The 15,790-nt window shown below is 42.9% G+C and overlaps 3 protein-coding genes across 6 annotated transcripts in view; 1 reads left to right on the top strand and 2 right to left on the bottom strand.

Moving 5' to 3' along the window:
* Nucleotides 1-1,901, bottom strand: part of lama5 (laminin, alpha 5) — a 66,088-nt gene extending 64,187 nt beyond the window's left edge. Inside the window, exon 1 of one of the 3 annotated variants that reach the window (XM_031566269.2) lies at nucleotides 1,057-1,901. In XM_031566269.2, coding sequence (XP_031422129.1) covers nucleotides 1,057-1,341 — 285 coding nt within the window. In that variant the 5' untranslated portion in view covers nucleotides 1,342-1,901. The remainder of the gene's footprint in view (nucleotides 1-1,056) is intronic. The other 2 variants (XM_031566270.2, XM_031566268.2) reach the window with 2 other exon arrangements.
* Nucleotides 1,902-10,058: 8,157 nt separating this feature from the next.
* On the bottom strand, nucleotides 10,059-13,480 carry rps21 (ribosomal protein S21). 2 transcript variants are annotated; one of them, XM_012826167.3, is made up of 6 exons: nucleotides 13,382-13,480; nucleotides 12,808-12,888; nucleotides 12,086-12,149; nucleotides 11,925-11,996; nucleotides 10,517-10,572; nucleotides 10,059-10,124 (listed from the first exon to the last, which is right to left on the bottom strand). In XM_012826167.3, exons 2-6 carry the CDS (start codon nucleotides 12,855-12,857, stop codon nucleotides 10,115-10,117), a joined length of 252 nt encoding a protein of 83 aa, XP_012681621.1. In that variant the 5' UTR covers nucleotides 12,858-12,888; nucleotides 13,382-13,480; the 3' UTR covers nucleotides 10,059-10,114. The 2 variants fall into 2 exon arrangements, with proteins under 2 accessions (XP_012681621.1, XP_031422127.1); XM_031566267.2 differs by having other exon boundaries at nucleotides 13,268-13,407.
* Nucleotides 13,438-15,694, top strand: ddx52 (DEAD (Asp-Glu-Ala-Asp) box polypeptide 52). The gene has a single exon (XM_012826166.3). It carries the CDS (start codon nucleotides 13,485-13,487, stop codon nucleotides 15,372-15,374), a length of 1,890 nt encoding a protein of 629 aa, XP_012681620.2. The 5' UTR covers nucleotides 13,438-13,484; the 3' UTR covers nucleotides 15,375-15,694.
* Nucleotides 15,695-15,790: the final 96 nt, after the last annotated feature.

Below are 15,790 nucleotides of genomic sequence, written 5' to 3'. Positions count from 1 at the left end.
TCGCTCACATACTGCATGAATACCAGAAGGGGTGTGGCTGAAGTGTGTTCTGTGTCCTATCCAGCATAACCCTGTAAGCTTTTCATGACAACCACGTTCTCAGATACCCGTCGTCTTCAATTTTACTGTGGTTAAGTTCATTCGAAGTGAAGATAGCCGATTAAGTTAACCATTTGTTGCATGAAATAAAGTCCTCTAGATTTCAAAGTAATTCAAAATCACCTGTCACAACTAGTTCAGATGACATTTAATTTATTTATTCACTGATACTTAATTCTCCTCTATTCAGTGCTAAAGCTGTCGGATTGCTCTCTCACAATTTCTTTTTTATGAACCCATAAGGCAGACTGAAATGAGTTTGCGGGTTCGTGAGAACACAGCTGCAGGGGTGCATTGTAGAACAGAGCAGGTCGCTACTTATTAGCATAATCTTTTGATGTTTCGGCCCATGACTCCCGCAGATGACCGCTGTCGCGGACGCTCCCTCCACGCTCACTCAAGGCCCTCACGAATACCGGGAATTCCACTGGGAAATCCTTGCAAAAAAAATCTGCAGGGGGCTGCATTTTACAGTTTACAATGTTTGCACATTTCACCGACTTGCCAACATGCACTGTCCGTGCCCCGTGGGAACCATCTGGCAGAGGTTTCATGCGCCTTTCTAAAAACGCTTTGCCTAGGTTGAACGGGGGTGGAACAGGTGACCCCACTGTATAATAATAATTACGCTGTTCATCGAGTTGTTTCCCTCAACTACAGCAGCCATGGTGTGCAACCAGAAGAGATTTCAAAAAGTTGACTAGACATAAATATTTTGAGAAAAGTTAATTTGGCCACACGACTGACACATCCACTGAGTGACATTCCGCTTGTCCTTTGTCCATTCAAAAGGCTAAAAGTCCCATTTTATGACTAGACATATAACTATCTATAACTAGACAAGCGACAAACCACAGTTCAAAATGCACACGGAGTCATAATAAGTTTAGTTTAGCATAACTTTGATGTCCACTGACGAACATATAAAAGAGTGTCATGGCATGAGTTTGGCTGTACCTGTATAGTTTGACTGGGGTCACCAGACACTGGTCCACCGACTAGTTTGCAGTATAGGTCCTGGATCGGTCTTCCGTTCTCGTCCTCGCCGCAGGTTGCTGTAGCCGTGATTTTTGTCCCCTCTGCTAAATTGAAGTAAGGTGGGTGCAAACTGTACCCGTGCGCTCCATTGATAGGAAACTCCTGAGCCGATAAGCCGTAAATAAATGATAATACTAACAATACCGAATGTCCCGTTTTTCTAAAAGTTGGGAGTGCGGTCACCCCTGGCAGTGCCCTCGCCATCTTCACCTGCGCGTTAGGTCTATTTTGTTATGTTAACTATTCACACCGAAGAAGAATATGCCGATTTGAAGCATCCGTGAGATACGAAGTCCTGTTGTTTCTAAGTGCCATGCGAAATAATGTCTACACTAGATCCAAAAGAGACCCTTTTGGTCTGGGTTTTGTAATGTTTTCCCTGAAATTTTCCTCCCTGTGCACACAGGGGTAGACAGCGTTGCAGCGCTGTCGGCTCTTCGCGCTTCAATGAGCAACAAACCTGCGCTCGAGCTCCCTCTCGCACTGTGTGCTGCGTAGTTCAGCACGAACGCACCACTGCGTATTGCGCCAAGCGGCCTAAAGTTACTGAGATGTGTCGTTCCAAACCCTCCCCTTTCCTCACCTATCCCCTTTCTTGAAACCCCAGAGACAAAGCATAACAATCAGGCTCTCGCTGAATATGTACTAAAACAGAAATCCTTCACGACATGCGACAATATCCATATATCCATACCTTCAGGCAACATTGTTAGAGTAGGACAAGTACGATTTTTAAAAACATTTCTTGGTTCCTTTGTCAAGGCATGTAATCTGGGATTACGTTTTTGACCGGGAAAAAAATTATGTTCGCGGTTTCAAAATGTGAGGTGACCTTGATTACTTGATACTTCAGGCATTGTCTTATCTTCACAAGGCAAATCAACTGTCAATCTCTGCAGGAAATTCATTGTGGGTGTCTTAGAAACCACTTTCCTTCCTTTTTGTCCTAAAAATACTGCGGAACAATCTGTATCAGTCTGTGGAAAAAGAACTTGATATCACTTTTTGGTGAATATCCAAAAACAACCCAAAACTGTTCTTACACTGAGAGGCCTTTGTACTACCTATCTCTATCAGCTTGCAAAGAGAGTCTGCTCTCCAAGACAGGGGAAGCCATCTTCTAGTGTGCCCACCCTATCTAACATAAGGGGAGTCGGCACAATCTTTTTGCTCCTACCAGACACAACCCTGACAGTCACAAATATGATAATGGATGTTTATTCAAACTGTGAAAAATGTAGTAAATGAACACAAGGCGGGCAAAGAGTAGATGACAAATACACAACGGTAAGTGTCTCTCTGTGTGTGTGTGTGTTTTACTCACACAGGGAAAGCACACAAGCCTGTGTTTAACCTGATCAAAACGCCACCGCCTTTGTCCCAAGAGACCCTCCCCTCCCATTTCCCATGGGCTGTTTGAAACCAGCCCTAAGGGCCAATTCAGTCCCGAATGAGAACACATCATCTTGGTTTAATAATCTTTGTGGCCACTGAATTGTTCTGTAATCATGTTTTTCTGTTGCTACTTATTACTGTCCATTATGTCCATCATCAACCAATGTTTTAATGGTTCACTATGATTTGGGTAATCAAGTAAATACATGTATATCAGCAGAAACACATACTAGCACGGGGCAATGGTAGTACAAGCCTATAAAATATGGGCTAATAATCAACAAAAGCAAAGGCGGGAACAACTAACGGGGAAAAGACCCTGTATAGCGTTGTATGTTCATAGCTCTGGCCATGCAGATTACTGTACCAACACTTGTTTTTGTAGTTTGGTAAAGGAACATAATCCCACGCCGGTCTCCATCCTGTTGGCACGGGGACAGTCTTGTGTAGTGCTCCTCTCTCTGCAGACACAAGCTTTCATTTTCCAGTCTGCAGCACCTGAGGCTTAATTACATGGCACTGCTCCAGATAACAAAGTGAGTGTGTGTGAGAGAGAGATGAAGAGAGTGAGCAAGAAAGAGAGCTAGAGAGAGAGAGAGAGAGAGAGAGAGAGAGAGAGCAAGGGAAGGGAAAATAGTGCAGATGTTTTCTCCTCATGTCCCATTGTCCACCTGGAACACAGCACTGGTGTCCAGTACAGTAAATCGCCTAGTCAGTTAGGTACTTTCAAACACTCAGAAAACATTCACAAATGTAGAAAAGTACCATACGAGCAATGAGGTAACCTAAAACACATGTCAAATAAAATGCATTTCGTTGCTATTTATGAACAAAAGCGATATACTATTACATATGTATTAATGTACATGGTGATGTGTTAATGTATGAATTGACAGATCGGTTATGAATCATGTCTTACCTTCATTATCGCACACAAGGTAGTGGCACAGGATCACCAACAACATCTAGAGAAAGGGAAGCATCCATCATGTTCTCCTCTGACGTTGTTTGATGCGAAACTTGTGTTACAGCCCAAGTCGGTGCCAGATGCAAAGTCACCACAAGGCACTTACTGTCGGCCCGACAACAGCACAACACAGGCACACAAATACAACATGGAGACAACCATCTGCGTTAGACCACCACAGATAGACAGACACACACACACACACACACACACACACATACACACACACACACACACACACACACACACACACTGAGGGTGAGGGTTTACTCTTCCGCCGTCTGCCATACATGTGTCAACCTTTGACCCTTGCTCTCTGCGGAGTGTCACAGCAAACTGACATGGGGTGAGCGAGCTGTGTGATTTAGGAAGTCTCAAGTGGAGCTGCTAACGCAACAAAGGTCTCATTTACTGATAAACAAGAAAAAATTCCTTCCCGGGACACCGGGAGAGGAGATGGAGGGAGGCCTTTTTGAAAAGGGGGCTGTGGCAGGTCTTCCAAGGAAGACGAGGGAGGTGCAGTGTGTGCCCGTCACAATCTACTTCAAAGGTCGGTGAGTAAACTCTGAGAAGGGCCATGTGAATGAGGGCGAGCTCAACACTGCCCGTGTCACTCAATTAATCTACTTCACTGGGTTTCAGGCCAAAGTCACTTCCTGGTCACCAAGGAGCTCCTTTGGAAATTAAGAATGAACCACCAGTTGTCGTGGTAACACCCCACCAATTGCTCTCTTCTTCAGTCCTTTGGTGGATGTATGATTAAACCCCATTGTTCAATGCTACGCATGGGTGTAACACACACACACACACCCACTCACACACACAATTAAAAACACACATTGAATCACTCTGGTTCACAGCAATTTGCTATATGCAAAAGGTGGAAGTGCTTCAGACATCAATAAAACTCCTGTCTCTAGGCATATCAAATTACTGAATATAATTCTGGCTGCCATGCATTCTATACACACAGCTACAGAGACAGTCTGATTCAAACATGCACATTGCACACTTAAAAAGGAGCTCTGTTGAAGGACAGTGCATTGTGGAACCACAAAGATAAAATGCAATCCATCCTTGTTTTTACATATACAAACCAGCCTTTGTACATCAACCAGGACTTGAGAGAGATGATGTGATAACAAACGCTCTAAAGCCATCCTTGTTATGACTCAAACTAAATTAAGTCACAGATTTCAGGACGTGAGCACACGCATACCTCGGAGCATGAGCAGACAAGCAGCATACTATGACTGTCACACAGACTTCAGAGGGGCAACTGAGACAACAGGTTAAATTACCCATGCAGCTAGGTGTTCATACCCCATACCCCTAGTGAGGGAAAGAGTTAATGAAAGTGTGTTTCTGTGTAACAGACAGACCTGGCTCAAACATCCACCGAGTGGCAGGAGAAGAGTGATAAGCAGCTGAGTATTAGATGGTGAACATATGATGTGCCTGTTGTAGGCTCTGCTTCACTGCATGCAGGAATGACCCTCATCACACAACAACACCTGCTGCATCTGTCACTCTGCTTATTGTACACACATATGAAGATGATGTAACCCCCCTGTGTACCTCAACACCTCTCACTTAAGGCTGATGCACCAGGCATGCAACCTGCAGACTGAATTACAGGACAGACCACAAAAACTGCTGACAGCATACACTTAGACCTTGTGGCCAAATATAAAGAAACAGCACAGACGGTGGAAATGTATTGCATGTGAAGTACACAATTTAGTTTAATTAAATTTAATTAAAACGTTTTTCAGCCTCTCTGTGTTCCTGTACGTTCCTGTTCCTGATGATATTAATGTTGACATGATTAATGTTGACATATTAATGTTGACGGTCCTGTGGGTGCCAATAGTGTCTGCAAAAGCTACAGAATTGTGTCTGTATCTGATCAAGATTAATGCAGAGTAAGGGATTCCACTGGTAGTCTGGTGGAGACAATCATGAATACAAAATTCAAAAGTTCACAGCACAGTGCATATTTAAGGCTGACTGGCCTCAATCCCCTAAAACATAATCTCTTGTTTAGACCACAGTTCTCCCACATCCTCCAAATCAGATAATAACCTACAGAATTCCATTGCATTCTGGGAAATATCCTTGAAGTGGCATTGTGTGTGTGAGTGTGTCTGTGGGTGTGTGTGTGTGTGTGTGTGTGTGTGTGTGTGTGTGTGTGTGTGTGTGTGTGTATGTGTGTGTGTGTGTGTGTGTGTGGTTGTGTGTGTGGGGGGTGTGTGTGTGTGTGTGTGTGGGGGGGGGGGGGTGAATGCAGAAGGGCAGACTGTGGGGAGAGAGGAAGCCACTTCGACACCCTTTGATGTCTGTCTGATGAGGATAGCAGGTACCTACACGCTATGCGGTTCCACAAGCCCGTCACCCAATTCCAGTTCTTTTGTCCCACCTCCTCCTCCTCCACCACCACTCTTCAGCAGCGTCTCTCTGTTGTGGAGCTTACCTGCTTTGAAGCCCAGTGCTCCTGAAAGGGCACAAAGGCACAGGGGCTGATAAGAGGGGATGTACGCAACATGGCTCTCAAAAGAGGGGAGGACACAGTGAGTGAGAGTGTGCGGTGGAGCAACAAGCTAAAGATACTGATGAAAAACTCTTTTTTGAGGGGTTATGAACAGAGTAGATTTCTAACAAAGAGCACGTCACACTCACTGACCACTCTGAAAACGGCCATATATGACAGATTATTATATTATATTATATTTGTTCTTTTTAGTACATGAAGGGAGCAGTTAGTGCCCTGAGCTTGCGGTCGAATCAACCGTATTTAAGGTACTCGGGGTGCGGCTATGGAATCGGATTAAAACCTGCTCTGTTATCGTCTCCATCTCTCCCTCCATTCCACCTTAAGCTGGAGAAATATCAAGAGTAAAAAAGGTGCTTTTGAATGAGCGGTACTTCTCCCGGTGGTGGCCCTCTTGAGTCTGTGAGAGGGCGAAGAGGCTCTTTTGTTGGGGGGCACAAAGTGTTCTGCTGTGCACAAAAAACACCCCTCTGGCTTCTTTCTGTTGGAGTTAAAGCACTCATCTCCCCCTGTGAATGAATGTGCTCCGGCAGAGGCCAGAAGCACCAGAGGCCACGCGGGGGGCCTGTTCCCCTCCAGCCACCTGCGTCATTGCTGTGCTTCAGAAAATAGGATTGGCAATCTTCTCTCTCCCACTGCGGTCAGCAGGTATCATGGAATGTGTGCACAGTACTACAAGTCAAGGGCGTAGGTTTGCATATGGTCCAAAATATTTTGCACAATATATTTGCAAACTCATTCATATTATTATCTATACTATGTTCGTCGCCCAGAAGAGTGAAAAATACATTTCCAAGTTTTCCAATGCGCCCTCGAGCCTGCGAGACAAGATGCTGTCATTTCATTGGTTGAAAAGGCTCACGTTCTCAGCACGTGAAAGCAGAGCTCCGGCTCTGTTCAATGTTACCCATGAATGATATCATTCACACTGGCTATTTTGAGAATAAATGTTATAATTGTAGGTAGTAAAAAGGTGCTATCAATTGGCCTGTCCAAACATATGTTTGGGATATCCAAAAAAGAACAACAAAAAGAAGTGATGTTAATACTTGCAAAAAATGTGGAGAACGTTTCTAATTCATTTATTTATTATTATTTATTTTCAGTGCAGAATACTATTTTGTATTTGAACTAAAGTTTTATTATTCTTATTATGTTTAAATCAGTTCAAAGTTCCACAAGTTAGTACACAAATGTTAATATTTAACTATATAATTAAACCATATAATAAAAAGTTTTTATTTTTATATGGGGGGCAGTGTCCCTACCAAAGCTGAAAACAAACCTACGCCCTTGCTACAAGTATTTGTGATGTGAGGCTTGTTGCATGTTGTGAGGTTTAGATGAAGGCTCTGTGTTCAGGACATTTGAAAGCCACAATAACATGTTAAAGATGGATGATTGGCTTGGAAGATGGATGATTGGATGATTGGCTTGGAAGCTTGGCTCTTAGGAATTCACTTAACTCCTTTGACTCATCATCCATCAACATAATTTTATCCTTCTTAGTTTTTAAACACAGAATGCTATGGACAAGGCTCCATACTGTTTCACTTCACGAATTGGCTCAGTCTTATCTAAAAGAAAGCCTCTCGCTTAGTGAGCATCACCTGGGCCTAGCAGAGCAGCATATGCACAGGCAGAGGAGGCCGTAAACCCCTAGTGCTTGAGAGAGGCCGGGTGGGATCCCAGAGTCATTCCCAACGTCAACACAGGATTAGCAGCTGTCAAAAGGAGGGCAGGGAAGACAGAGAGGGCACCGCAGGGGGTCAAACCACATCTGACAGGACGGGTGATCGTCCACAGAACAGGCCGCCACCACCACTAGAGACAAGACTTCTGACGGGAAGCTTATCTCAGGCAGGGTTTTCCATATTGCTACACACTGACGGGACCACACCAACACAGTCTATGTGTGTTTTGTTCGAGTTCGCAGCCTCTTATCTGGGTACTCAGGATATGGCCAAAGGACAGTCATGAGCGTCCTGCCTATCTGGATTCCCACACTGTAACAGGCACTTTGGGGTAAATTGGGAGTTGGGGGAAAGAGTGCCTAACCACACAAAGTTTTTTCTTTTAACCACACCTGAAATGTGGCCGTGGTGAACTCCAGGCAGTCTTGGTGGTCACATCTGTGTGGCATGTGAACCTGTTCAGAGCTCTTAGGAGGTTGTTTGGACAGGGCTCAGGGGTCTGGTTGACACCAGAGCTCTAATCTTAGCTTCCAAAAGACAGTGGCCCTTTAATGACGGAGTTACAGACACTCTTTAACCTCTGTGGAGAGAGGGGAAGAGAAATGAAGAGGACAACTGAGGACTAACTGTAATTAAGAGGCAAAAGCCTTAAAGTGTTGGGTGTTTTTTTTGTTGCCAAGAGAGAGCTGGTGAGACCAAAACAGAGGTGAATAGCTGGAAAGAGATGTTTCTATATTTTCATATAAACAAAAAAAAGTTTGTAACCAATATATTGTTCTTATCGCTAATTTGAAAATATAGTATGACATCCCGTAGCGAATTCTAAAAGGTTTCATAGACAACAAAAAAAATCACAAAAAGTTCCTTTCCAAAGTTTGTCTCACAGTTTGAACATACACCACAAAAATGTAAGCTTAGGCACTCCACAGCACCTTTTCACCCTGTCATCACACCAATGGCTAACTACAAGCTCATTCCATGGGAAACAAGTTGAAAAACAGCTGTTTCAGGGGAGACATAATGACAGTTTGCAATACTCTGAAGTCCCATTCCATAAAATGAAGACATGCCAAAGAATAAATGACTTGAAATATTACCATTTGTGAACTTTAATAGACTTCACAGCACTAACTACACTACTGGTCAGGTTGATTAGGCATGGTGATATTTGGATCAATACTGCCACTCTCTGGTTAAGGGAAATTAAGACATCTCGAGAACTGAATATGCTTTATGCTCAATAGGGCAAAGTTCCTGAATGAGTGACATAGACAGCATTAAAGAACCAGAGCCCACTGATAATGCCGAAAGTGTTTTTCACTTGCAACTTGCTAAAAAACAACTCTTGACCATCTTTAGGAGTCAGATTACAATACACACCCAGCGTGTAGGAGTAAATTAGAAGATTCCAATGTCATGGGTAACTGCTGAAAATGTAATTCATGATTTTGACAAACAAACCACAGGCATACAGAGGTGTAGGATAAAATAAAGGCAGGTTCTGTGTCCAGTGCAGTAAGTGTAGCATTATTAGTGTGCTATGGTAGTGTCAGAAAAGGCAGTGCCAGATTTTTGAGAGAACGGTTTACTCTAAAAAGGTAAATGATTTATCTTTCAACAAATAAATGGTGGGGAGAATTTTTCACTTCCCCAGAACAAAGGCTCTGTGACTGTGGGAACCTCAAATTCACTTATACTTTATTGGTCGTCTCAGTATTTCTTTAGTAATAATTATGCTAATCGTTTTTCCATGACTTGGTAGAGAAGACTAGTCATATTTAGCACATGATCTTACAATACCCCAGCTTAATTGGATTAAGACAATAACACAAATTCTTAACATCGTTCTCTGATGGAGAAAGAATGGTCTGATGATAATGCTTTCCAATTCAAGAGACAAATCTGGCCCTGCTTTTGATGGGTGCCAACAAATACATCAGATGTAATCAGTAATTAGTTTGTAGGCTCTGCACCATCTGCATCCGTGAAAAGCTCATTATACGAGCAAATAATAATGGAATAGCCACTCTGCCAATCCTGGCTAACCACTCCTTTTGTATTACTTTGGAACATAAGGCCAACTGCCAAAAAGAGGTGAAATTGGTGAAACTGATCACATACATGCAGTTTTTTGATGGGTCAACATGCAAGTTTGAAGGTCGGTGTCAACAATGCGCTCAAGATATGGCCCTAACAAATTTTGGGTTGAAGTCAACAGCTTTCTAAAATAACCTGGCAATTAACGCTTATGTCTGAAAAGTTTAACCATAGTTTCTCAAGACACGTGCTGGAATAAAAAAAGACCACACTGCAATTTCACATTTCTTTTTTTTTATTTTACAAAGACACTCCAGGAATTCACCTTCTCACTTAGATGGTCCTGTAAAAAGAAATCAGAGTGTGTTAGGGTGTGACAGGTGTTTACATGAGATCAATTGAAGTAATTCCCCATGCATTCAACATGAGAATACACCTTCACCAACATGCTGCCTTCGATTAACTGCAAGTGTCCTACTGCCTGAGACGAAGAGACTCTATATGATGTTTACTGCATATAACATGTGCTAATTTCACAACCCCATCATAACCACCCAATTCACTACACTAGTCCTGCTAGCAGTTGGACTGAATGCAGGCAGACTCATTTTTCACATCAATACACAGCTAACTTATGGTGAGTTTATCTTCACTATGTTACCCACTACAGGTAGACAAAAGTGAGTGAGTGAAATCTCTTTCAACAGTAACATTTGAAGACAGGAAATGACTTACTTTGATACCACGCCATCCTCCTTTGCCAGCCTCAGAATGGAGTCATCTGCCTCACCCTGCAAGGAAAACGTTTACATGAAAATCTGAAACCATTTATTTCTGTTTGCAAGTAGAAGTCCATTAATCCATGACATACATGGGCATACCACAGCCAGAAACAGTAAAACACAACAGTCCAAATAATTCACTCAGACACTCCAAAACACAGTTGTACAATAACATTTAAAGGAGGCAGAGTTGGGCTAAAACAGGGTTTCTGCAGGTTTAAATTCAAGACGAATCCCCCTTGCTGCAATTTAAGACCTATTTTATATCAGTACTGGCAAAGTATTCACATTCAACTGAGCACGCTTGTACACAGCAGATTGGTTTTGAAGTTTGAGGATTACATTCTAATCAGATGTACAGTATGTCCAATCAAATACATTGATTAAGGACAGAGGCTACAGTTCTTTTAAAACCATCAACCTATGATAATCCACCTATTTTGCAGGGTAGTATTAATGGTAAGCTATAACTCAAAGACTATACCGTTTGAATTAAGAGCACCTTCAGTAGAAATTTTAAAGAATGGACAAAAATATGCAAACGTACATGATGAAAATACCTTCCCATTTCAATCAAAGACTTGCATAGTCAGCGAGCCACTTATAATTATGTTTATTCTGTTATAGGTGGATATTGTAGGTATTCAGATGCTACCAGAATAGCCAGGATTAGTCCTGTGTTACAATGACCGTATTTCCCATTCTGTTCAAGATGCACAGGGATGAGGCCAGTTCACCATCAACATGGCAAACTGTGTATTACGTTTAATACCAGAGCGGATGAGCTTTTGCGAGAACTACAAAATGGAACCATCAAACAATTAGCGGTAGGCCACCTAAACACAACTTTGAAAGATACTGAAGTTAACACAACATTACTCGAGTAACCTAAACTTGATGTTAACATGCAACTGATGTCTTTAAGACATTTAAATCATAGATTTCAGACCTTTGAGGTCTAAAATCCAGATTCATGGATTTTGCACTTTTTATGGACCTGCAGAAACCCGGCTTAAACTAGCCAGCTAACTAACCAACAGACTTATCTTGTAAACATCAACAAGACAGCTGGCACTGATAAAAGCATGCAAATTGGTATATTTGGGCAATTTATTTGGACACAATGCTGTAAAAACTATTGTTACATCTTTGTTGCTAGTCTGGAGTACAAACCTACATAGAACATTCAAGTACATATAAAATCAGTCTTTCAATCTTTCATTTGAAGCATGATAAAAGTAGGACAAAATTGATTTGCACACATCCAAGGAACACATAATTTTCCCAGACATGTAAGTGACTACTTCAGTAAAGCATCATTTATGTCTATGGTCACAATGGTTTACAAAGGGGGATCATACCATTCTACGGATGGCTCCACAGATGGCGTAGGTCTTGAACTGACCGTTGAACCTGCCAGTGACTTTGTCAACCTGCAGACAACAAAACATGGCACTTAAGCATCAGTCATCTACTATGAAAGATAACTGAACAACATAATAGTGCAAACATCTCAACTCACATCAGCGACGTTGATCTGGATGGAGGCGTGGTCCTTAGCACCAATGATTCTGTTGCTAGCAGAGCTGAAAAACACAAGGCAATACCTTTCAGTGATGCATTATATTATTCAAATACCAACACTAAATACCAACTACTACAAGCATTTTGCTAGGTTATAATAACAGCCAGAAAGTATGCTCTGGTGTCCAAAAATCATCTAAACATGCTAGAGTAGGGTTGAACATATTTTCATTTAACCAATAACACCTGTCAATAGCAGTCTGATGGTTACAGTGCGTCACTGGCAAACACTGAAAACGTGAAGAATACTTAACATTTGTCATAGTCAAAATGAATAACTGACACAAGATGCTAGTGTTGGCTTTTGACACCTGCCCATCATCGGCAGTCAACTATTTTTTCAACTACTGTTCAAACAATAGGTAATAGAACAAAACTTTAGAACTCGCCCAAAAATAATGTGACCACCAAGTAAGGAAAACATCCGATAACCACTATGAAGGTTGGAACACTGGTGCTCCAGGAAGTCAGCTCACTGCTTTCACTGACAGCATGAATAGCCTATTTACTTTGGTGAAATTGCCAAATAATATTTACAGGGGAGATAACCCAACAGCTCACATTTAATCAGGTGGTGATATTACTGAGCATGCTTCGCTGTATACAGTATCCAATTGTACATCGTTGCTATTGCTCAAAAATGGAGGTAGCTATTCTTACCATTTGCGGGGGACGTAGAGGTCCACGAATTCACCAGCGTCGTTCTGCATGTTGATTGCAACAGTACAACGTCGAGTTGACCTACAATGTTCGGGACATCAATATATAATTTCTTTTTAGAAAGACTGGCCGACCAGGCAGTTCAATAGCAAGCTAGCGTTACACCCGGGCTTATACGGGTATGCTACATATCATAGCCAGCTTGTTACAAGAAAGGAAAGTAACTCGCTGATGCAATGCTTCGGCATACAGAAGTTAAGCGAACACATTAAGCAATTTTATAACGAAAAACAAGCACGTAAAAGTTTACATCACCAGGAGACGCCTTATAGCAAGGCAGCTAGCTAGCTGGTATGCTCATGCCGTTTTTTAGCAGCATGTGGCTGCTACGAAGCTTACCAGGCCTCATAGAATCAGGTCTTAGAATAACATTAAGGACAACTTTTTAGATTAAACTTACAAACTCCGATATTCAATATCGTTAAAAGAAATGTATCGACCCAAATTGGAATATCCGTAAACTTTAAATTATGTATTTTAACGATTTGACTAGAGGAGAATCGTACTCACTTACCACTTTAAAATATGGCTGAGTCGGAAAGGAACGAGGTAGAGAAAGGAAGTTGCGTTGTTGCTTTGACCCGGAAGTTACAGACAATTCGTAGCTTTTTACGCACATGGGAAGTAGATTGCACGCTGGCAAGATGGATACACACGACCTGTTTAGGAGGCTTGGGGCTGGAACGAAATTTAATTATCAAAGATTTGGAAAAGATGCCGAAAGATTTAAGGTGCTGAGACTACAACAGAAGAAAGGCTCTACTGATCCGCTAACAGCAATAGACTTTTTTAGTTCGGGAAGTCATGATATTGTGAATGATGAGGATGACGAGAAGGACTTGGAATTGGAGCAGGAGTCTAAATCTGTCAAAAGGAAATTGAAAGATGAAGGGAAAACTTCGAATTCATCTCAGAAGAAGAAGAAAAAAGAGAAAGCCTCTGTAATGACAGAGGATGAGGCAATACAATGGATTTCCTCGTCAGAAAAGAAGCCTATTGATCTAAAAGATGCCAAAGATCAGCTGTCTGTGAAGAGACTTAAGCAGCTCCACCAAGAGAAGGTAAATCAGATCCGAGGCCAGAACAAGATCCATGTGCATGGGACAGACATTCCAGATCCAGTCTGTACCTTTAATGAGCTGCAGAATGAATATCAGCTAGATTCAAAAGTTCTTCAGAACATTTGCACAGCAGGCTACGAAAGCCCAACAGCTATTCAAATGCAGGCCATTCCTGTCATGATGCACAAACGGGAGATCCTTGCATGTGCTCCAACCGGCTCAGGGAAGACGGTGGCTTTCTGTTTACCTGTCATCACGAACCTACGCAAGCCAGTCAACAAGGGCTTCAGGGCCCTGGTGATGTCCCCCACACGTGAGCTGGCCCATCAGACTTACAAGGAGCTCCTCAGCCTTGTGGATGGAACAGGTCTCAGAGTGCACATCATCAAGAAGAAGGACACAGTCAAAAAACAAGGACCTAAATCCAAAAAAGTATTCGACATACTGGTAAGCACGCCCAACCGTCTCATCTACCTGCTGAATCAGGACCCGCCAGCTTTAGACCTCAGCACGGTGGAATGGCTGGTAGTGGACGAGTCAGACAAGCTGTTTGAGGATGGCAAAACGGGCTTCAGGGAGCAGCTGGCAGCCATTTTCCAAGCGTGCTCCTCGCCAGCCCTCCGCAGGGCGTTCTTCAGTGCCACCTGTGCCCCGGATGTTGAAAAATGGTGCAAGCTCAACCTGGACAATCTTGTTGTGGTCAACATCGGAGCCAGGAACTCTGCCGCAGAGACAGTAGAGCAGGAGCTCCTGTTTGTAGGGGCTGAGAACGGGAAGCTGCTCGCGTTCAGAAACCTGATCAGGAAGGGCCTCAATCCCCCGGTGCTAGTATTTGTGCAGTCCATCGACCGCGCCCGGGAGCTCTTCCACGAGCTGGTCTACGAAGGCATCAACGTGGACGTCATCCACGCCAACCGGACCCAGCAGCAACGGGAAAATGTGGTGAAGAATTTCAGATTAGGGAAGATCTGGGTGCTGATCTGCACCGCACTTCTAGCCAGAGGCATCGACTTCAAAGGGGTCAACCTGGTGGTCAACTATGACTTCCCAACCACTGCCATCGAGTACATCCACCGCGTCGGCCGCACCGGGAGAGCGGGCCACAAGGGTAAGGCCATCACATTTTTCACGGAGGACGACAAGCCCCTTATTCGCACGATCGCTACAGTCATCAAACAGGCAGGGTGTCCCGTGCCTGACTACATGACGGGGTTCAGGAAACTGGAGACTAAACAGAGACGGCAGCTCGCGAATGCCCCTCCCAAGAGACAATCTATCCGCACAACCCCACAGTTCGTCACCCAGAAGGGCAAAGGCAAAGGCAGAAAAAGAAAGAGGAAAGCGGGCAAGAAAGTTGAGGCCGCAGTTGCACCCAAGGATGGGGTGACATCACAAGAGACCACTGATAACGGAAATGTTGTCGAGAGCCTTGCTTTAGAGCCCTGAAGTTCTGCGTTGAGATATCAGAAATGTCTTTTCATTACCCTTTGACAATTCAGAATCTGGCCCACATTTGACCATAGTTGAGTTCATATTTCTGACATTCAGTTTGCCAAACTTTATTCCTTTATTCCTGGATGGTACACAGGGTGTAATGTGCCATGCTTTATTATGCCGCTATATGTCTGTGACTACTGCACCCACTAAGTGAAAATAAATCAAAGGTGAAATTTGGATGTTAAAATGACCTGTTAACTATGACAACATGCAGGTTCTATTTTGAATATGTAGGCCTAACGTATAATAAACTTTCTAAAATACTAAAAGAAATGGGTGGTTCTGTCATAATAGATGACATTAAAAAGATGTAGTGTTTGTGGAAAGGTAATTTTTTAGTAAGGCATGTACTGTACGTGTTGAAC

The sequence above is a fragment of the Clupea harengus genome, chromosome 4 (assembly GCF_900700415.2).
Source record: "Clupea harengus chromosome 4, Ch_v2.0.2, whole genome shotgun sequence".
In the NCBI taxonomy this organism is placed as follows: domain Eukaryota; kingdom Metazoa; phylum Chordata; class Actinopteri; order Clupeiformes; family Clupeidae; genus Clupea; species Clupea harengus.
The sequence above is the reverse complement of the archived record's forward strand: the minus strand, read 5'-3'. Positions and strand labels throughout refer to the sequence as shown.

Excerpts from the sequence above, each read along its gene's own strand:
- rps21 (XM_012826167.3), bottom strand. The coding sequence starts at position 12,857 with ATGCAGAACGACGCTGGTGAATTCGTGGACCTCTACGTCCCCCGCAAA. Across the intron at positions 11,997-12,085 it reads TCCAGATCAACGTCGCTGAT|GTTGACAAAGTCACTGGCAG; the intron begins GTGAGTTGAGAT and ends TGTTGTCTGCAG. Across the intron at positions 10,573-11,924 it reads GTGGAGCCATCCGTAGAATG|GGTGAGGCAGATGACTCCAT; the intron begins GTATGATCCCCC and ends TTTTCCTTGCAG.
- ddx52 (XM_012826166.3), top strand. The coding sequence starts at position 13,485 with ATGGGAAGTAGATTGCACGCTGGCAAGATGGATACACACGACCTGTTT.